The sequence below is a fragment of the Pygocentrus nattereri genome, chromosome 1, assembly GCF_015220715.1.
Source record: "Pygocentrus nattereri isolate fPygNat1 chromosome 1, fPygNat1.pri, whole genome shotgun sequence".
NCBI lineage: Eukaryota > Metazoa > Chordata > Actinopteri > Characiformes > Serrasalmidae > Pygocentrus > Pygocentrus nattereri.
The window spans coordinates 6,906,063-6,929,458 of record NC_051211.1 but is presented as its reverse complement, the minus strand read 5'-3'; the positions used below and the strand labels follow the sequence as shown (position 1 = coordinate 6,929,458).

General features: G+C 41.2%; 1 protein-coding gene across 19 annotated transcripts in view; it reads right to left on the bottom strand.

Annotated features, from left to right (window-relative positions):
* Nucleotides 1-23,396, bottom strand: part of ptk2aa (protein tyrosine kinase 2aa) — a 194,414-nt gene that overhangs the window by 67,081 nt on the left and 103,937 nt on the right. For all 19 annotated transcript variants that reach the window (XM_037547061.1, XM_037547201.1, XM_037547093.1 and 16 more), the window contains 4 exons: nucleotides 15,453-15,540; nucleotides 10,347-10,426; nucleotides 10,170-10,232; nucleotides 1,128-1,182 (listed from right to left, as the gene is read on the bottom strand). In XM_037547061.1, coding sequence (XP_037402958.1) covers nucleotides 1,128-1,182; nucleotides 10,170-10,232; nucleotides 10,347-10,426; nucleotides 15,453-15,540 — 286 coding nt within the window. The remainder of the gene's footprint in view (nucleotides 1-1,127; nucleotides 1,183-10,169; nucleotides 10,233-10,346; nucleotides 10,427-15,452; nucleotides 15,541-23,396) is intronic.

Below are 23,396 nucleotides of genomic sequence, written 5' to 3'. Positions count from 1 at the left end.
CTTTTTAGAGTGTTCAATTGAATATAGGTTGAAAAGGATTTGCAAATCATCGTGTTCTGTTTTTATTTATGTTTTACACAACATCCCAGCTTCATTGGAATTGGGGTTGTACATACACGCACACACACACACACAAACACACAGATGGGATTAATACTACACACGCACACACACACACACACTTTCTGAAACCGCTTATCCTTCTAGGTCGCGGGGGATGCTGGAGCCTACCCCAGCAGTCATTGGGCAGAAGGCAGGATACACCCTGGATAGGTTGGCAGTCCATTGCAGGGCGGGAATAATATAACCTGGAGTTATTTATACAGTTCATTTTATATGAAGGGATTAATATAACCTGTATAATATAATTATTTCAATGGTTCATATTATTCCACAGGATTAATATAACCTCAGATTATTTCTATGGTTAATTTTATAAAACAGGATTAATGTAACCTGGAATTATTTCAATGGTTCATTTTATAGGATGGGATTAATATAACCTGGGATTATTTCTATGGTTAATTTTATCGGACAAGATGAATATATCCTGGGATTATTTCTAGAGTTCAGTTTCTAGCACAGGATTAGAATAATCGGGGGCTATTTTTCTTGTTCAGTTTAGAGCACAGGATTAACATAACCTGGAGTTATTTCTACAGTTCATTTTATAGCATGGGATTAGTATAACCTGGGACAGTTTCTACAGTTCACTTTATAGCACAGGATTTAAATAATTAGAGGTTATTTTTATGGTTTGGGTTACAGCACAGTATTAATATAATCTGTGGTTATTTCTACAGTTCATATAATAGCATGGGTTTAATATAAAGTGGAATTATTTCATCAGTTCATGTAATAACTTGAGATCAATACAACCTGTTTTATTTCTGTAGTATGTTTTAAAGCACAGGATTAATATAACCTGGGGTTTTTTCAACAGTTCGGTAGAAACTGCTTTTCACATGCTGAGGCAGGGTTGACCTTGAATTCTACCGCTGCTCATTATACAAGAACTTCTCGAAGCTTCACTCCATGGTACCAAAGGACTGACATTCAAAAGAACTCAAGCATGCTGGTCAGATTCATGTCTCTCACGCTTTCTGGGCTTATATTTAACAACTCACCTTTACGGAATCCAGCAGACTCTTGGGAAAGAATCTTCTGAGCCCGACATCTTTTCTGAAAAACAGAAAAACAGAAGAGGCTTTGGAATGTGTTCAGTGGAGAAACTGATTTCCGACACATCCCTCTGCTGTCAGACCTCATTCGACATCCTCAAAGGAGGCGTCCATCTGTGATCCTGATTGCATGAAGAAGTTCCAGGAAGACGCCCATTTGGCCTCTGCCTTTAAGACAGCTTTTATCTGATCTCAAAAAATGGATGGATTCGGTTCAGGAGGGGGTGGCTGAGCACTGCAAACAGTGTTAGCTCTGGCTCTGACATTTCTATAAAACTCAGAGAATCTGTTTCCCTCCAGAAACAGATGAAATGTGGGATGCAGAACAGCCAAGAACAATAAAGCCTGTACACTGCTTGTTATATTTTCACCTTTTTAATAGTCAAAATTAATATTTTGCTCATGATGCCAAATATTGCTAATAACACAAATTGCCAATGTTTTGACGCCAAATATCTCACAGTCGAAGGAGATCTGAGGTCAGGAGGTTTGATAAGATATCCAAAAGGACCTCCTGGAAAATATCTAAACTTTGTGGCTGCAAATTTAAAGCTACTGTTTAGTAAAAAATGAAGTCTACTTCTTTAGTTTTGCACTGGAGCTAAAAGGCCCAAGAAACAAGTTTGCCGCATAGCTAAAATCTGCATAAGTCAATCTGAAGCATGAGTTGTGTACGCGTACTGTTGTCTATACTTTCAAGTAAATTTAATTTTACACCACAAAATGGCTCTGAAGTAGACGTCTGCAATCCTGTGGATTTCGTGGAACCCACCACAATATCTTGTGCCGTGGGAGCGGGTGTGAAAACCAGAACACATGAATAATAATGAGACATCCCACAAATTAATGAAAAGCCCAAATAAATAATGAATGAAGCTAATATAAAGAGATATGAAGCAACCAATCACGTGAACAAATGCTTGAAGCTTACGGAGATGGAGGAGCCTTCAATCCAACAGCCATAGCTGCTGAGCCCAGCAAAAGACCAAAAATAACCATTCTGTCGTTTAATTCCTGCTTTGTGTTTACTGGGAATAAATGCCATTTGATGAAGCTACTTCACAGTAAGGCTGATGACCATCACTGCCGTGTTATTTCAGCAGAGTATAATGTATTTGTGAATAGACTGTGTCAGATATTGGATGTCAGCTCACCTTGATGGAATTGTGCGGGTGGGAGCGGGACAAACGATTCCGTTTTTCTTTTAACAGAAGCTGGACTGGAAAAACAGTCCCATGCAGGCCTCCACCTTAAACCCTGGTGTTTTTTATTATATATCTCCCAGTTTATCATTTCATTTTAAATTAAAAGGTGTGCTTGTCCAGTTTTAAGCACCAGACTACTTATTTAATTGAACAGTGTTTGACAGAGAAACCAGTAATTCACACTTACGGACTGCTCGAACAGATCACCACCTGAAACTTAGGAGGGGGCCGGGGGGAACATGGCTCTGTTTGGTCACTATTACTGTCAATAACGCATGCAGAATTTTAGTGATTTAAAAGCTACAGATGAAAAACATTCATTCTCAGGGGAAAAGCATAAAATGATGTCGCTTACATAAAATCACTCTATAGAAAGCACTCTATAGTGCTCTATATGATTGATGTGACATCAGCAAACCGCGATTATCAGAGCTAAGCCTTCAGTTGGGGAAATACACACACACACACACACAAAACCCTCTGCAATAATTTCTGCTAACAGCCCTTTAACATTCCAGTTGAAATGAGTTTTACGGTTTTATTACAGCAGAAGAAGAAATTCCTTGTTGACAAAACTTAATTTTAAATGCAGTGCAGGGAGCAAGTCAAAAGGTATAATGGCTCATTTGCTCTCTCAATTACTCTTTAATTGAATAACAGTTGTTAGATTAAGTGATTATAGAAACAACTGTTAGATGCAGCCCTAAAGGAAACCCATATCCAGCCTCACAGATGCTCAACCCACCTCTATCAGCACCAAACTCCTGGCGGCTGTGTCCGAGGGTAGCTGTCACTCAAATTGCGATTGGTTTGTGATTGGAGCGCAACTGGGGCTGACAGGCTGCTCTGTGACTACGGGCGATCGAACTGAATGACCTGGAACTAACGTCAGCACATGTGCCGCACCACAACCCCCTCAAGGGGACAAGGGGAGACTGAAAGTGTCTGTTGTGCAACGCGTGGCTCGGAGGGGACAGGCAGGAGAGTGCAGATCATTGGCAACACAGCTTCTGTGATCAGAAACAGAAGCATGTTTCCTTCTTACTGCCTGGCTGCAGTTTACAGTATAGAGCTGGAAATGGAAGGTGACATGAGTCACGAGAAAGGACTGGATCTTCAAGGAATAGCTCAAGTGGGGAAAGTACAGTTTCCTCCCACTAAACCGAATTCCTAAATCGATCCCCAGCGCCGACAGTACGTGAATGAGGTGTCCTTGAGCAAGACACCTAACCCCCAACTGCTCCCCGGGTGCCGTGGATAGGGCTGCCCACCGCTCCAGGCAAGTGTGCTCACTGCCCCCTAGTGTGCGTGTGTGTTCACTAGTGTGTATGTGGTGTTTCACTTCACAGATGAGTTAAATGCAGAGGTGAAATTTCCCTGTTTGTGGGACTAATAAGCATCACAAAAAAAACAACAATTTTTTTTTTTTAATGGCTAATGTAACTAACAAGTACTAGAATCTTATATCCCACCAGCAAGCACCACGAATTCTGCACCAAGTGATCTCAAAGGGCACCTTTTTCACTGCACATTTAAAGACAAGGACTGCTCTAAAGGGACAACAATAGAAACATATCTAGTTCTAGTTCATTTTCAACCCACTTATAACAGCTGGAACTGTGTTAATGACCGCGATGAAATTGTTCTGAGTTTTTGTTTTAACTTTATGCTACTCTAATTTGGCTAATTTAAACATGTTATGGCTAACTAGTGCTAGTATGCTTCACATGATATAATAACCTGCTCTGTTCTTTGCTCATACACTAATCATAATGTTTACATTTACATGGAAACACGTAAAACATTCTGGTGTTCTTACTGGTGATGCAATAGTACTTGGGGACATTATCCTGACCAAGAAGAGGATGATTGATGAGGATGAGGATGGTTGACCAGCATACCAGCATCCAAAACACAACATATACTACTTTTTATTTTAGCAGGCAAAATACAGATTTGTGACGGATTTGAGCAGCAAGTATAACCAAAGACGGTGCAGCCATTAGGTGCTGTTGGTACGAATCCGGAGCAGGCACCTAAAACCATAAAACTGGAACCTTCAGGACGGGATTGACGAACAAAACATAGTTCACAGTTTTCTAGTGCTGAAGGTTTAGCGCTATTGTTACGCTATGCAGAGGAATAAAGTCTGCATGAAGCCTGCATTTTATTTGTATGCTTTTATAACAGTTTGTCATACATGGCAGTATAATCTGAGTATAACAGCGTCAGTATAATAGCGCCTGTCTAAATGTGATAGTCGTTTGGTCGTCACCAAATTAAAGGAGATTTCTGGGGTCTTCTGAGTGTGAAACAGTCTAAGCGTTGGCTCTGTCATCAGGAGATCACGAGTTCGATCCCTGGTGATGCTACAGCCGTCCATGGCCGTTAGGCCAAGAGAGCACAATTGGCCTTGCTCTCTCTGGGTGGGTAGGATGGCCCCCCTTCTCCCCCCATCACTCAACGTGATGCTAGTCAGTGCAGGTGTCTGTTAGCTGATGTAACAGGTCTGGCGGTTGCTGCTTTCCCCCCCCGAGCGCGTTCGGCTGTCCAATGACGTCGTGTCAGAGGCAGTTTGAAAAGATGCAGTGGTGCTTCACAGATCTTGGAGGAAGCCTGTGCTAGTCTTCACCCTCCTAGTGTTGATTATATGGTGTGATTGAGAAAGTCCTACCTAGCAGGTGGAATTGGAGATGACTAAATTGGGGAAAAAACTGGGTAAAAATAAAAAAAAAAACTAAAATAAATAAAATTTGTGCAATTCAAAACATTTCACGACAATTTCATGATTTAACTATGCAGAAATACTGAGGAAAAAAAACGTATTCCCGTTTAAAAACCAATCCACTTCATCACCCAGTGAAAGATCAAGCTAGTTCAGTCAACATTAGGCAAGAGGAAATAATCATTATGGAGACACAGAGGTGAGGCCAAACGAAAACCACAGAGGTATTTGCTAATCCGCTGATCCAAGACGGACCTAATTCACACAACAGGACCTCATTTACTATTAGCATACTTGGCATTGTTCTCTTCACTGGCCCTGCCAATAACACCCACTTGTGTTGATGTAGAAGGAACCGTGACAGAAACAGAACTGTTCAGTTAATGACCATAAGCTTGGACTCAGTGCTGGAGTTCTTGAACAGCTTTCACAAAGTGGAAAATACACCAATCGCCCTTCAAGCTTCAGCCACATAATCCTTGACTGTGTAGATGCTCGACAGTTCAGCCCTTGGGGTGTTGGCACTGCTGCACAAACAGGATTAGCACATACAGGGTGCATACAGAACCGCCACAGGACGCTCGTGGAATACAGAATACGATCCCCTCAAGGATCCAGAGGACACTACAGAACAGCTGAGACATCGTTAGGACAGAAGACTAGCAAAATGTCTCCTCTCATTAGTACAGCTGGGCATCTGAATCGTTTTTTAAATGAATAGTATTCAAATAGTGTAACAAGAAAACGCTGTACACTGATATAAACATCGAAGGTTTAACATTCATTCAGTGTACAAGCTAGCACAAGATTTATACCTGTAGCTGTACATAAATATGCTATTATACAAGAGTTAGTTCCAGCCACGCAAGCTGATTGGCTGAGAAGCAGTCTAAAAGTGCTGGTATTTCACCATAACATCATAGGCTTTTCACAAACACTATCACTTCACTGAGACGCTGTTGCTAAGCAACGATTTTGACAACTGTAGGAGACGCTCAAGCCATTTGAAGGTTTTTACTTCTTACTTTGCCACAAACAGAAAATGAAACGCTTTTAAGATCACATTTGACTGACAGCCGATTTGGTCCGACTCTGAAGACGAGACAATACTAAATTCCCAGACTCGTCACCACTGAGCAGCTTTTCATTCGGCAGCTGTGACAGAAGGACAGCTAAACCTGGAATCAGCCAGAAATGAACCCAACACCATTCGCCAAACTAAACGGGCTGTAAGATGCTTTACAGACTGGCTGGAACAAAACAACATTAATACTGATCTAGAAAAAAATTACAAAACTGAGCTGAACTTGATATTGCGGCAGTTTTATGGCTCAGTCTGATTTGATCAGACTCTGAAGATCAGACACGTTTGGCGAATGGTACTGGGTTAACTTCGGGCTGATTCCAGGTTGTTCAGCTGTTCTTCTGTCACAGCTGTCGACTGAAAAGCTGCTCAGTGATGATGGTCATTACTCTGACGTAGCAACAAGCTGCTTGTTAAGGAACTATAATTTGGAGGAAGGAACTGAACATTAAAACATATTAAACGCCACGTTCACAGCCCAGTTTATTAATTAATTACTTTTTTTATTTAACTGATGTATAAAAGCAATAGGAGGTTGTGTGTTATCGTGAATAACATCACGGCTGTGATGATCTAACCGATCTCGCCTTCAGCTCGTGCAAATCACAGTGAAGTTATTTCGCGATAACACACTCCCTCTCGTGTTCTATTGCTTAAGTATTTGATAATAAACCAAAATAGTCCACATCACACCAACTAGTTTACATGTTGAGCTTAGTGTCTTCTACACCTGCTTCTAAACAGGTGTAAGTCCCTGCTGTCAGAATAAAACCTTGTATCTCCAAAATGTTAACTTTGCAGGAGAAGGAAACATCCTACTTTAATTTTAAGGTAAGTCAATGGGACCAGACATTCTTCCAAGTCATTTTGGGCCACTTCTTTTGGTCTATTCATCATGAAATTCACACCCAATGTAAAGAGCAACAGAAATTTTAAAATTATGTAAAAAAACTGAAAGACGATAATAATGGAGATAGAAGGTTTGATTCCAACAGCAGCAAAGTGTTGGAGAAACCAACAGAAATCACACAGACAGCAAAAAGAAGACCAAGATTGTGACGTTTTTGGTCAAGATACACAAGTTAAGCTAAAAATACTCGGGAGCTCCAATCCCAGCGATGCCACAATCAAGAGAGTCTTTAATTATGAGCACACTGCATCATTGAACATTACTCTGATATATCTGCCAGGCTTTAATCCATATATATTTTAGTAATAATTTTCCACCTGCTTTAGACAGCTGGAACTGTCATTATAACCACAATTAACAAGAAAATATCTTGATTATTTTATGCTGCTTTAATTTGGCTAATTTAACCATCTAATAAGGCAAATATGGCTTACATGGCTGACGTATGCAATATACTGTTTTGCTCTGTGCTTTAACCCTCAAAAACTTGCCTACTTTTACACTGAATCACATGCAAAGCTTATATTTTTCTCTGTCAGGTCTGAAAATATAGACAAGCACACTCATTCTGTGTAACCTAGCATAAACACTAACAGTATTATCTGTCTGGTTAGCATAGCAAATGCTTGTAGTACAATGTAGAATTTCTAAAAATAGCAATCAAGACATCAGCATACTCTCCTAGTTTACATTCTGGTATGCTTACTGGTCACGTTATAGTGATTGGTGACTTTATCCTCACCTGAAGGGTAAAAAATGGCCTAAATTGTCATTGGCTTTAGCCATAAGTTAATGAAACTCAACAGAACTGCAGGCCATCAAAATCAGCCAAATAATATCACCCAACTGATATACCTGTCATACACTCACTGGCCACTTTATTAGGTACACTTATTCAGGTGCTTCATAACACAAATAGCTAATCAGCCAATCACATGGCTGCAACTCAATGCATTTAGGCATGTAGAAGCGGTCAAGGCAACGTGCTGAAGTGCAGACTGAGCATCAGAACGGGGAAGAAAGGGGATTTCAGTGACTTTGAATGTGGCGTGGTTGTTGGTGCCAGACGGGCTGGTCTGAGTATTTCAAAAACTGCTGATCTACTGGGATTTTCACGCACAACCATCTCTAGGGTTTACAGAGAACGGTCCGAAAAAGAGGAAATATCCAGTGAACAGCAGTTGTATGGATGAAAAGGCCTTGTTGATGTGAGAGGTCAGAGGAGAATGGGCAGACTGGTTCCAGATGATAGAAAGGCAACAGTAACTCGAATAACCAACCAAAATCTGTGAGGAATGTTTCCAACACCTTGTTGAAAGTCTGCCATGAAGAATTAAGGCAGGTCTGAAGGTAAAAGGGGGTCCAACCTTTTTACTACCTAATAAAGTGGCCAGTGAATGTATATTCTAATACTAACATCCATCCCTAATTATTAGCTCACAGTGTAATGTCTGAGAATAAGAACTAAAACATGTCAAATAAACACCAAAATACAGTGAGAGACGACACCAACAGACTCGTTCCCTTATTAGCATGGAGAGAGTCCTATCAGGATTGTGTTATTCAGAGCAGCACTGCAACCCTCCCTGGTAAACATCATTTGAAATGCAACCCTCCAGTCACTTTGACCTTCAGTATTAGTTAATGGTCTTTCCACAAATATCCTGGTATAAACAGCCTTGTAGAGTGACATTTATGCATCTAATGGGGGATCGATGCTGGAGCCATCTGAGGGCCACCACGAGCGCACCAGTCAGCGATCATCACCCTCATAATCCAACCTCATCTCTGTAACAAACCACCCAGCATTAGAACTAAACAGACTGCACTGTCACTGCCAGCACACACAGCCATTACTAAGCCTGGGGAGAGGTGCTATCAGGTAAAATCAATAAGACTCTAATTCCACTAAAAATATCATGACATGAATACCAGTATGGGACATTATTAGTTATTTACGTATGAAATTAAAGGGACCGTTTGTGAAAAACACGAATGTAGCTAACAAAAAAATAGAAGCTTATATCCCAACAATTAGTATCATACAAACTGCAAGCTGTAATGATCGCAAAGGGGTTTTACTGTGTTGTGAAAAGCAAATGCAAAGAAAAAGCGACTTGCAAATCCACATTGACCTTTACATAAATAACAACAGTACAAAAACAAGACCTTTATAGTTTTATACTCTAGTTCTGAAATTAATGCCTGCAGCTCATTCCAAAAATGTGCAAATTAAGACAAGGAACAATATGTTCCTGAAAACGAACACAACAAATAAAAAGAATTTTTAAAAAGGTTAAAAAACAAAACAAAAAAAAAAACACCATATACAGGTAACGCAATGATGCTTGGGTACAAAAAAAGATCATGCAGAAGCAAGGAGGGGTCGAGGCTCACCACTTTGCCAAAAAAACCATATCACTGGGTAATCCGACAACCTCTGTGATGCACAGCATCATCAAAAGATTCAGAGAATCCGGACAAATCTCTGTGTGTAAGCGGGAAGGCTGAAAACCACGAGAGAATAGCAGTGACAAACAGCTGCTGGAGACTCCAGCATTTGTCAGCATTGTCTAGAAACGCTCTTGACTTTTCCAGCTTCAGACTCATCTGAAATGAACTGATTCTCAGTGGAAACATGTACTGGGGTCTGATGAGTCAACCCTGCGGATGGCATTGTGTTCTCCAGGATTGTCCAGATTGTTACCAGCGTAAAGTTCAAAACAAAATGGATTTTTAGCATTTTTTTTTATCATTGCACATGTTTAGCTTTTGTTGAAATTGACATGACAGTGTGAGTTTCTGACCACACCTAAGCAGGAAGGTTCATTGTTCCTCTCCAGTTTTCTTCCCAGTTTGGTCAAGGCCAATCCCTGCCCACAGGCTACGTCTCTCACATCACAAGATCAGGACCATTCTACCCACCCAGAGAGAGTGAGGCCAATTATCCTCACCTGGACTCCTATAACAGAATTAGTGGCATGGCTGCGGGGGACGTCTAATTTCAGGCTTTGCTGATGGTTTGGTAAGCTCAGATATCTCTTATAAAAGCACAAGTACTCACTCTAAGAGCTCATAGTTGGATTTCTTGTCCAAAGCATTTCCTCTCATTTCTCTGAAGAACCTCCTGAAACAGGTAGAGGCAGATTTAATGTAAATATATTTTTAATGACCGTGTTCAGTAATTATTTAACGTGTAACCAGACATATGAGTTGAAAAGAAATGTAAGACAAAACTCACCTTATCTCAAGACATCCCAGCTTCAGCGCGATATCCTGCTCAACCTGATCAGCTATTTCTAACATGTAGTCATTCTTCACCTGAAAAAGGGAAAGCATGCTGTTACTTTTCTGTATCACTTTTCATCATTTGGTGCTTTTTGGAGCATAATCACAGTGGTAGGACCCACTATCAGCAGCTAAAAATATCTCCAGTTAAACTCATCACATTTAGAGGTTGGCAATATGATGGATGATATGTTATCTAAATCAGGAGAAATTACATCACTACATGCTTTTCTGAGTATATCACGGGTTTCATCTGTACCTCTAGAACAGCAGACAACTGTACGCATCATAGAAAAGAGCAATTATAGAAGCCTATTAACAAAAATCAGTGTGAAGTAACTGCATAGTAACAAGTCGCTGATTTGATGTCACCTTATTATCAGTCCGCAATCAAATCTGTTTTTCACCAATTTTCACAGCCTTTTTAAAATGTGTAAAACATTACGCTGCTGGTGCAGGTCATCTGCTCCAACTTGCTCAAAAGCCCAAAGTAAAATATAGTGTGACCTGAGTCTCGCTGCTGATCTCCAAAATGGTAACTTTACAGGAGAAGGAAAAAACCTACTTTTAATGTAAGTCAATGGAACCAGAATTTTGGCAAGTCATTTTGATCCATTTCTTTTGGTCCATTCTTAATGAAATTTACACACAAGGTAAAGCGCAACACACATTTTGAAATTATGTCAAAACAAAATATAATGGTTTTCAGGTTATGTTATATTTTGACTTTATTGCCCACCTTACATTTGTTTTTCAGCTTTTGGTTACTTAAAATCATGTTTGTAGGATACGTAGCTCTCAAGAGCCATTATTGAGAAAAGGAAATAGACAAAAAAAAGAGGAAAACTTGCAATAAAACTGGACATCTGAGGCATGTTTCATAGACTAATGAGTCCAAACTTGTAATTGGGATGCCTTGAATCGTGAGAAGCGGAATGCACCCAACTTGTATGACTGAACATTGGAGGTGTGGGGGAAAAAACCCTCAGAATTCATTGACAAACTGAAAGTGAGTCTCCTGAAAAGAATAACAAAAGGTAAAAAGTGGACACACAGGATACTGAAATATGTAATATTACATTTAGTTGCTGAGGCATCTGTGTAATTTTCCGTTCAATATGTTTTCCTGACACCGAAGAATGAATAACCTGTGTTAAATGGCTGTTTTGAAGGAAAATGGGAAATCATATAAATGAAAGGGCAGTCCCTGATGTCCCAACAGTACCGTATGTGACTGTAATTTATCTCATTTAAGTTTGTGTGTGTTCAACACATACATCCAGCACCAATGTGCTCAAATTAAACAAATTACAAATGTATATAACACAGCAGATGACCACTAACTCAAGTACATGGAAAGAATTTGGATGGAAGAATCTGACCCATTATTTTATAACTCCTGAAATATGCAGCAAATAAACTGGTTATCAACAGCCATGGTGGAGAATGTGTGGGAATAAGGAGGACAATCATACACACATCTTCAGGCAATGTAATAAACTGTGCTCTTTTTGGGAAAATGTATACGATGCGGTTAAAGACATTTTGGGTTATTCAGTCCCTAAAGAATGCAGAGTTATGTACCTTGGAGATATAGATGAACATGCTATGGATAATAATAAATATTTGACAAGAACATTTCTGACAGGCAGCAAATAAGCAGTAACACGAAATTGGAATAAAATTGAACCCTCCTCGACAGAACAGTGGGTGGAAATTGTAAGACAAATTTAAGTGATACATTTTTAATCCCACAAACGGGGAAATTCCACGTCCGCATTTAATCCATCCGTGAAGTGAAACACCACATACACACTAGTGAATAGACACACACACTAGGAGGCAGTATCCACGGCGCCCGGGGAGCAATTGGGGGTTGGGTGTCTTGCTCAAGGACACCTCAGTCATGGAACGTCGGCACTGGGTATCGAACCGGCAACCTTCCGGTCACAGGGCCGGTTCCCTAACCTCCAGCCCACAACTGCTCCATAGTAGTAGAAATTTACATAGAAAAAAAATATATATATAGAATAAATAGACATAAATACAAGGATACTGTATCTTTAAACACGATCATTTGAGTTGTGTAACCACAGACACCTCCTTTTTCTTTTTTTTTGTTTTGTTTTGAGATAAAGGTTCGTTTTTACACTTAAGTGTAAAAAAAAATGTAATTACAGTAAAAGAATTTATCATCATGTAACTAAAATATCACCACACAGACTTGATGGACTAGATAAGTGTCACTCAGTTAGTACTTCTTGAAATATAACACAAGCTTTTTTACGTTCCTTATAAGGTGAAATGAAAGTGCGGACTAGGCAGCGCTCTCATAAAGATTACAGATGGTTTAGGATTAATAGTGCATTGGGCCAGAGATGGCCATGCTGCCATTCATGGCCTAGTGAACTGAGCCTGTTAGAAAAGAGCAGATGTTTGCTACTGTTACACCGTGACAAAGGACCATGCTTTGTGGACCGCCGACTGTTGAACGAGAGGGACAGTAAATCGTCATCCATATAAAACTCAGTCCACCATTACTCCATCAGAGGCTTTGTTTACTGAAGCTAGGAACACCTGCCGTGACACGAAGACCATTCTTCTCCACACTGTGGCCAGGAAAATGTGGAAAAAAAACACTATTGTGTTAATAATGAATGTGCATGGCAATGGCAGGCATGATGTCGGCACAAAGTATCCTGAGATCTGTTTTGTGACTCACTGTGTAAAGTGAAGTGGTAAAAGCAAAAAACAAAAACATTTATTGACCCATTTCTCTTTATTGACCCAACTGCATCAACACTGGTCTCTTCAATAAGCTGAAACACACGGTTTACCCTAAGAAGCCTAGTTACTGCTTTTGTTCTGTCATTCTGTTTGAATGTAGTTACACAATCACTCAATTATTTCTATTCTGGACCTGTAGCCTTTTTTTTGCTACTGCTCGTTTTGACACCAAGGACACAGCAGAAGCATAAAAATGCATGTTTTTTGCAAAAAAGAAACACGTGCAAAACAATAACCAATTCAATCTGTTGGTCAGACCGACCCAGTGCAGCACGCAGTTCAACGTCAGCGCAGCAGCATAAAACTTTGGGAGAGTCTGTTCAACATAAATGATGAACTAACCTAACTTTGTGTAAATAGAGCTCAATATAGAAATATGTCCACATATGCAGTCGAGACTGACGCGGCTTTTTTCTGAATTTCTACAAACACCATTTCATTTTATAGTAAATGAGTTTGGGCTGATTTATGTTTATGAACAGAGGCCTACAGATCAACATAGTAAAGGAGCTCATCTGTGATCCTGAGTTTAAAGCCAGTTTTTATTCAACTTAAACTTGGAACTAAGTTGTAAATAAATCTGAAACTGAAACTTTGCTTGTGTGTAAAAAGTGATTTCAGAGCCACTCGGTTCTCCCTGATGGAAACTGTTTACCTTCAGTGTTTTGTGCTTCTGATCATTTTAATAGACGTCAGCGTCACTAATTAATGACGTTCTATTAAAAGACTGGTTTACCAAGAGAGACGCTGGAGGACTTTCACCTGAAATGAGTTCATGAAGCCAGTCTGGTTATAAAAATGATAACAGGACATCAGAGCCAGAATTCCTCTTTTAGTACTTTTACTTTATACTTAAGTACATTTGAAGGTAAATACTTTAGTACTTTTACTCACGTGGAGGTCTAAAGGGAGGAACTTCTACTTTTACTGGAGTTTTTTTTTTTTTTTTGCTGTTCACACACAAACATGACACATCTGTGTCACATATGAAGAAAAAGATCAGATTTGGGCCACTTTTACCTGCTGTGTCAACAAAGCCAAATGTTAGATCAACTCATTCACTACTACTTTGCCTCATTAACCTGAATGTGGTTTTATACTAAAGTATTTTCCAGCTCATCTTGTATTCTGAACTGGATTTTGTTTGTCTCTGGCCAATTCCAGTTTGTTTAATTGTTACAGATGCTGAGAGAAAAGCTCACCTGGGGCAACAACAGATACAGAATCTAATGTAGTCCTGCTCTTCAGAATCTGACCAAACAGGCTGTAGGTTGAATGTTACAGAAGTTATCTAATGTTTTTTTTTTAGATGTTTTTGTTATTTCTATTGTTTTTTGTATGTGCTGAAGTAAAAACGTATGGTTAGCTGCAGCCCAAAAGTGAGCTGTTACTTAGCAACTGATTCAGGATGATACGGTTATTGTGAAGGGGAGGAAAAAAAAAAAAGTGCCGTTATTTGTAGGACAATTCTTTCAAACAAATTAGACTGCACCTTCTCAAGTAAGTGTTGTATACAATGTAATATGAAACATTGTCATTATTAGTGTTAACTTGGACTTTAAATGGTTAAACCTGTGCTATATTTCAGCTTTGTTGGCTCAGACATTTCCTTCTGCTGCAATGAAGACTTGGATGCAATCTGGACAGAAATGCCCAGAGCTGTTAACATGCTAGACTGGCTCAGTAGACCAATTTAACACATGCCTAGTGGCCATAGCACCTCCATCTGTCTGAGAGCCAGCCTGCTCATGCACTTTTGCCCTTCTGCAGACAAGCAGCTCTCCGCCTCACCAACATACCTGCATATGCGCTCTGCTGAATCAACCTCGCCATATGCCACCATCTGGGATCCTACACCAGCATCAGTTGCTCTACATGTAATCTCATGTCCGTTAGCATAGGTTCACTCACACAGTCCATCAGCATCAAAGTTACTGCACTGAACTCCCCCAGGACCCAGCCAGCTTAGGAGGTTACAGGTTAAACACCCACTGTGAGCTTTACAGCAGTGCCGTGTTACTTTCCGATTTCTCTGCGGGAGAAACGCCGCTCCCTCTCTTCTCTGTCTCTCTCTGTCTCTCTCTGTCTCTCTCTGTCTCTCTCTGTCTCTCTCTGTCTCTCTCTGTCTCTCTCTGTCTCTCTCTGTCTCTCTCTGTCTCTCTCTGTCTCTCTCTGTCTCTCTCCGTCTCTCTCCGTCTCTCTCCGTCTCTCTCCGTCTCTCTCCGTCTCTCTCCGTCTCTCTCCGTCTCTCTCTGTCTGTGTGCTGACCCACCTGCTGGTAGAAGTAATTCAGCGTCGGCTTGTCTTCAGTAAACTGGTTCAGGAAGCCCTTTGGCAGGTAGCGGATCCGCAGCTCATACCTGAGGGAGAGGGGGAAAAAAAGGAGGGAGGGAAGGTGAAAAACAGTGCAATCTCTCAGCATGTGTCGGCACGCAGGCCAAAGTAGCTTACACTTCAAACTAAGCCTAAGCAAACTGTTCGGACCTTTCTTTCCGCCTGATACGGCTTGATATGAGCCTAAAGCTTACAGTTAAAAGGGAAACTTCACCAATTTTTCTACATTTCTGCATAATTAAAGGGTTAAGATGTAAACAATGTCATTCAGAGAAGTTTGATGTGAAATGCTTCTGTCTAGGGAAACTTGGAGTCAGAGCTGTTCACAGTGGTAGGAATAGGAACTAGACATCTGAAGAGCGTAATGCCTCTAAAAGCTCCTTCACAGGAAGTCAATAGATGAAATGGTCATGAATACGCTGCAGGACGTGTTAGTTTTGCAATAGGGTTATGGTCTAAAAGATATTTTTAAAAATACATATAAGGTGGAGAGGTACATGAAGGCAAAATCGTCCCCAAAGAAAACATGCGTTTTATAATTTTCACCGCTGTTGGAACAAAACCTTGCATCTCCATTTTTGACATAGTCTAGAAATGCCTGCTTGCCTTTGCATTGTGTGTAAAACGTATGATGAATGGCCCAAAATAAACAGCCCAAAATGATTTGGAAAACATTCCGGTTCCGCTGACTTGCATTGAAAGTAAAAGATGTCTTTTCCTTCTCCTGTAAAGTTTTGGAGACAAAGTTTTGTTCTAACAACAGTGATATAAAAGGTCAGAAGACCTGTGTAGGTTCACTGGTGGTTTGGATAGTAAACAAAACAGCTATATTTGCATTGGAGTCACTGCGACACCTTGTTCCTATCACCACCACCACACAGAGAAAACCATTACACTATTCTACACCTTTTCACTTCAAAACAGACAAAATGATTATGAATGATCTATATATACTGTTTTCAGGAAAGCTATGGTATAGCTACACTACCTCTGCAGTAATAATTAAAGAAAGACAACTATTATGTAATAATCAGTTCTAAAAACAGACACTGCCGTTCAGTTCATTGGGTGAAGGAAGCTGTGCCCCTTTGGTCATTTCTTGTCCCCCTTGGCCTCGTTAAACCTGCCTCGGAGCCTGACAGCGCAGCATAAGGAAACAAGGCCAACAGCTGTATTCTATTTTGTGCTGTGCAGAGACATAACAAACCAAACATGAGGATGGAGGGAAGAGGGGACTTGGCACACGTCCTAATGCAAACCATCCCTTCGCTCTGAACACAGCTACAAGCCGGCACATGGTATCAATTCTCTCAGCTTCCCTTTCAAACAGACGTGATCAAAGGCGAGGGAGACGACGACAGAGAGACACACTCACACATACAGCAACAACAAGACAAGCCGAGAGAGAGCAAATGAGATTCAGTGAGTGGAGCAATGGAGAGAGAGTGCAAGGGTGTGATGTACACTGCCTGTTAAAAGCTTGGGGACATACTGCATTTGCTGGAATTGCTCATTTTCTCGCCATTATTTAATGGTTAAGTAAAAAAATTCCTTTCACTGGAAATAAGGGGCCGAGCCCAACTCCTGAAAAACAACCCCACACCATGATCCCCCTCCTCCAAACTTTACACTCCGCACAATGCAGTCAGACAAGTACCGTCTCCAGGCAACCGCCAAACCCAGACTCATCCATCGGATTGCCGGACAGAAAAGTGTGATTGGTCACTCCAGAGAACACGTCCTCACTGCTCTAGAGTCCAGTGGTGGCGCTTTACACCACTGCATTCAATGCTTTGATTACAGTGATGTAACGCTTGGATGCAGCTGCTCGGCCATGGAAACCTGTTCCATGAAGCTCTCTACGCTGTTCTTGAGCTGATCTGAAGGTCACATGAAGTTTTGAGGTCTGTAGTGATTGACTCTGCAGAAAGTTGGTGACCTCTGCGCACTATGCCCCTCAGCATCCGCTGACCACGTTCTGTCATTTTACGTGGCCGACCACTTCGTGGCTGAGTTGCTGTCGCTCCCAATCGCTTCCACTTTGTTATAATCCCACTGACAGTTGACTGTGGAATATTTAGTAGTGAGGAAATTTCACGACTGGACTTGTTATGCAGGTGGCGTCTGATCACGGTACCACGCTGGAGTTCACTGAGCTCCTGAGAGCGACCCATTCTTTCACTAATGTCTGTAGAAGCAGTCTGCAGGCCTAGGGGCTCGGCTTTATACACCTGTGGCCATGGAAGTGATTGGAACACCTGAATTCAATCATTTGGATGGTTGAGTGAATACTTTTGGCAATATAATGTATCTTGGGTGTATTGGGCAACGCTCAACTTCATGTTGAAGCAGGCTGAGAAATGGACATAAGTGTTAACGGTAACTGACTGTGTGCTACAGGTAGACAGAGATCAGGGGGGAAAAAGGTAGTTTCCCTTTTAAAGACTCATTTGCGTCTATTTTATTTTTCAGGCTGAGGTCCAATTTACTGCTGCCCGGTATTGTGCCAAGTTCAAAAAGCAGTGTGGGCTGAAACTCTCCTGATAACTTAATGAGCTGAGTTAAACTGTTGCAAAGGTGCATATATACACTAATAAGACATAACATTACAACCACCTCCTTGTTTCTATGCTCATTGTCCACTTTATCAGCTCCACTCTGTAGTTCTACAGTTACAGACTGTAGTCCATCTGTTTCTCTGATACTTTGTTAGCCCCCATCTTTACCCTGTTCTTCAGTGCTCAGGACCCCCATGGACCCTCACAAAGCAGGTAATATTTGGGTGGTGGATCATTCTCAGCACTGCAGTGGTGGTGGTGAGTGAGTGTGTGTTGTGCTGGTGCAAATGGATCAGACCCAGCAGATTACTCCTATAGCGAGAAGCAGAAAGTGCAACCAAGCTCTGAGAATGAACTTTAGAGGTGGGAAAGAGCAGATCTGAAAGCAAGTCTTCTGAAAACAGTGGAAGCTGTGTGTGTGTGTGTGTGTGTGTGTGTGTGTGTGTGTGTGTGTGTGTGTGTGTGTGTGTGTGTGTGTGTATATATATATATATATATATATATATATATATATATATATTTAGCCGTTTATGTTTCAGGACATCTGTACAATTTCCAAATGAAATGTTTCCTTCTTTTTTTCTTAATATTAAACTTTACTGTCTTGACTGGAAATTAATGACTTTTGCACAGTAACTCTGACTTTTGCACAGTATTGTATGTAAGTACACTAGAACATAAAGTAAGTGTTTCCAGCCATCACACTAGATAAACAATCCACTGCACAGAGGAAAAACAGGATGTTACTTACATAATCAGTGTCAGGCCAATATAAGCACGTGTGCAAGAGTGAATCGGTGAATGTGTGGCTAATGGAAGCGTATGTATGGGTGACCATGTTCATGTTTGTGTGTGTTGTCTCATCTCTGTGGCTGTGTAATTCATTAGAGCTGATCCCTCTTTGGCAGAGAGCTCACTGATAAGTGCACTCCCGTGCTCCCTCTCCTCAGTATGTGCCAATCCACTGCTGGCCATCACTCCACGCCACTAACAGCTTGCTAAACGCTCCCATCACTCTCTCACTCTCATTACAGCCATGCTTTAGGACATGATGAATGACTACCACGCCACCCGGGCAGCAAGTACCTCAAGAATGAACAACTGTAGCTGGAAGAGAGACAAATTGTCTGTACCACGGTGTGAAAAACGATCAGTAGTGGTCATATCGTCAGCCTAGTGATCCAAAATGTGGCACTTGTTGTAAGTGCACAGTGTAGTTTGGCGCATACAGATTAACCAACACATCAGTACTAGTACTGATCATCTGCATATTATGATTCTCCAACAGTGGGTATTGCACTATGCAGAATAAATAAATGTTTAATAGCATTAACAACATTCTTCAGAGAAAAAAAAACAATTTACACAACTGTCCACCTATCCCAGATGGAGCTGCCCAGCAAAGACATGTTTGTTGTCCAAATTTTGCTTCTTTATTAAGATTAAGAGACCCTTATTAGTCCCACAACAGGTAAATTTCACCTCTGCATTTAACTCATTCGTGCAGTGAAACACCACATACACTCTAGTGAAGACACACAATAGGGGGCAGTGAGCACACTTGCCCGGAGCGGTGGGCAGCCCTATCTGCAGCGCTTGGGGAGCATTTGGGGGTTAGGTGTCTTGCTCAAGGGCACCTCAGCCATGTAATGTCGAGCTCAGGGGATCGAACCGGCAACCTTCCGGTTGCAAGGCTGGTTCCCTAACCTCCAGCCCACGGCCTTCCTACCCATCCATGCATCCATCCATCCACCCACCCATCCGTACAATACTCTAATGAGGTACTATGGTGTAGCTGTAACACCACAAAGGGATTACTGCAGATACCTGATATGACATAAGCTGAAGTAATCTTTTCTGGTGAGGGGGTCTCATTGTTGCCTTTGAAATTAGAGACATGCACTTAGATGATGAGGGGGACTGGGATCACCAAACATCATAAATAACTCCTCCCTGGGACAATTATCAGCATGGCACTCAATTCCACAGAGCCTACAGGGACAGGAGGTGGTGAAGATCAGCAAGGCTTCTCAAGCTCCTCGGAGATTAAAGTACATTTACCTCCAAGTCCCTTACGGCAATGACATCATTCTACAAGCTCAAGACATTCCACCCAGCCACACAAAGAGACAAAGACCTGTCCCTACTAAAGACGGGCAATTTAACCATTTTTGCTATTTGCATTCCAACAAATAGTTTGTGAATGTCCCAACAAATATATCAAAGAAGGAACAATAATAATATTTTATAATGTTATTAACATCGCTAAACATTCTTTAATTTATAGTTTGGGATTACGTGGATGGTGAGAAACAGAAAATGCAACCAACTTCTAACCCTATGCTCACACCAGCAGCGACTTTTTCCCCACTGGTTGCCCAAATCGCTGATCGCTCCAGGTCTGTGGGTGTTTTTGAACTCGAGAGGACTGTTGGTTGCCATGGTTTCACTGACACCAAGCAAAAATCAGATGCATTCCCGCTAGAAATAAATATCCTGGTGAGAAATCACTCGTGTGCTTATTTTTTACTAAGCCCCCCGTGCCTGTGCAGCCAGTTTGTAAGGAAAACGCTATTTGATCTTTGTACTTACTGCCACTGCCACTGTAGCAGGAACAATTATCTAGGAACCAAAAATGAAATATACTGTTTCACAGTGGCAGGGATAAAGTGCTTACTACGCTGCTCAATCAGAGAACTTGTACAGAGGAGAATTCCCACTCTCTGCAATGTCTTCAGAGTTTCTCACGAGCGAGTCCAAAATGAATGGGTTGATATGGAGCATCTGATCAAAATCATAGTTTATAAATGCTTAAACATTTTTAGTGTAAAATAATGCAATCATCTCCTGAACACAGAGCAGCACAAAACATTTTAACACCACTGTTATATTTTTAAGAGCTTTCAAACTCGAGTTATAGGAGTTTAAAAAGGCGCCTCATATATATATGTCCATGACGTCAGTGAGCGAGAACAGCCAATGAGCTGCTTCGCTCGCCAATCAATCATCACGCTCTAGCAGTAAAGCCCGCCTCCTGCTGCCCAAAACCCGTTTGCTGTAGAAAAAAGAAAATATATCAGTAAGATTTCTTTGTTTTTTTAGTGAAATGCATCCTTCTACTTTCTAAAATGAAAGCTCTGGGCGAGTGATTACAAACTATTTTAACTTTTCGTTTTAAGACGTTGAGCTCCATTCACTCCCATTCATCGAGGACTCTTTCGTAGGCGCCCTCTGCTTTAGCAGTCCTGTTTTTTATGTAACTGGGGAAATAGGATGTGACCAGGCTCCTCATAAACCGGCTCTGGCTCAATGCCTTTTGGTATTCGCCACATTTCTCTGCTCCTTATTTGCATAAAGTTAAATGCCGCTCCGCTTTGTCACATCGCTGACTCTGCCCACTTTGTGCCCCAACGTTCATGCTGCCTACTGTCGCCAGAAATCGCCAGCTCTCATTGAAAATTAATGATCTCTAGCCTGCTTTGTCGCATCGTGATGCTGCCGGTATAAATACAAGGTAAGACTGAACTTTGGAGATAGCTTTGGCATAATATTCATAATATTCCACTAATAAAAAACTGAAAGCAAGTCTCCTGAAAAGAATGGAAGGTGTAATAAAGGTAAGTGTGGACACAATAAATCCTGAAAAAAAATGATATTATACTTGTTGAGGCTTCTTTGTAATTTCATGTTAAGTCAAAGTGCTCTGCTTTGTACTTTATAGCTGTTTTGACTGGAAATGAAAAAAAGACAGGGTGGTCTCTGACTTTTGCACAGTACTGTCTCAAGTTTAAGATCTTATAGCAACAGTTTAAGTGCATAAAGTATCTGAATAACCACGCCCATCACTGGTCACCACCTAAAGAATAACCGGAGCAGCATATATGGCCGTGCAGGTGTGAAGATGAATTCTCCTGAAGCTTCTTCTACTTTCTGTAGGCTGGCTGACGATGACCTCACCTGGCTGACAGGCTAAGACAGGGCTGAGAGAGGATAGCCTCGAGGCTTCACGGTTTTCTATTGAGCGAGGCACGTTTCCACGGTTCACCCCGGCTCTGAACCCACCTCCTCGTCTGATTACAACATTGCCTCGGGGCCTAGAGTGACAAAAACATGTGTTGTGCAGAGGAGACTTAAGCAAACTCTTCGGGAGTGATGAATGGTACAAGAAGATCAGGAAGAAAGGAACACTGGCGTTCTGCTCGGATCAAAGTGAGGCATCAATCCTAGACAAACAACACAATGAAAGTAATCAGCTGGAACAAATGAGCGGCAGTAAAGAAGTGTGGAGCTGCACATGTATTGGATTTTCTTGGTGGAAAATCTTCCGCTTTGTTCCTGTGTGCTGCAAACAACGAGAAACGGATAAAGCAGGAGCTGAGGAAACAAAGAGAATAACTTCATAGAAAGAGGATTCTGAGAACGGAGGACTGGACCAGTGCAGTGGGCTATTCACTGCTCTCTATCACCGTTTCTCTCTCAGACATCACAATTTTGAGAAAAGCTATTTGAAGTGTTCAGTTGCCCCGTTTCAGTCTTGTAAATGACATCATCATGTTTTAAACTTAATCTCTTCTCACTGCCATCCTCTTTACTCAAAGCTCTCAGACTCTATCCTGCCTTCAGCAGGGAGACAAAATTGGAACTCCTGAAAAAAGCAGCTGTGAAAGCCTCAATCTCACCAAAAGTTCATAAGTTCATAGCAGCTTGGACACAGCAATGGGCTCTCCAAATAGTCCTTGATGCAGTGGTCCACAATATTTTTACTCTGGGCCCAGTATCAGCTTTATATTATATGCAAAAAGCTTCTTAGTAGCCACATTTACATTCAGCCTAATAATCCATTAATAATCCGACTAATAGCTCAATCGGAATAGAATACGTCCATGTAAACACCTCAATCGGAATAGTGTTGTCCGATTGAGGCCATTCAGAATACAACCTGTATCCGATTGAATGAGGTGGGTAATCCCGTAAATAATCCGTTATATAGAAGAATAATATCCATGCAAGTTTATAACGTTCAACATGGAGGAGCTGATCTTTAAAAGACAGTGGTGGGACGGACGTCCAGCTTACCTGTCTCAGAACATGATGTGTTCCTCTTCTTTATAAGTACATGTGAAGCACGTTTTCCTGAGTCTGACATCATTTTAAAGCATTTAAAAACACAAGCACTGCTCACTGCTGCTCATCTCACTCTGGCTGGACTCATATGATGCTGGTTCTCATGGTAGCATCTACACTAAGTGGTTCTCCATGCATGCACATCATTTTAGATGTGATTACTTGTAGTGAGCACATAAATGAAGACTTTTCATCAGATT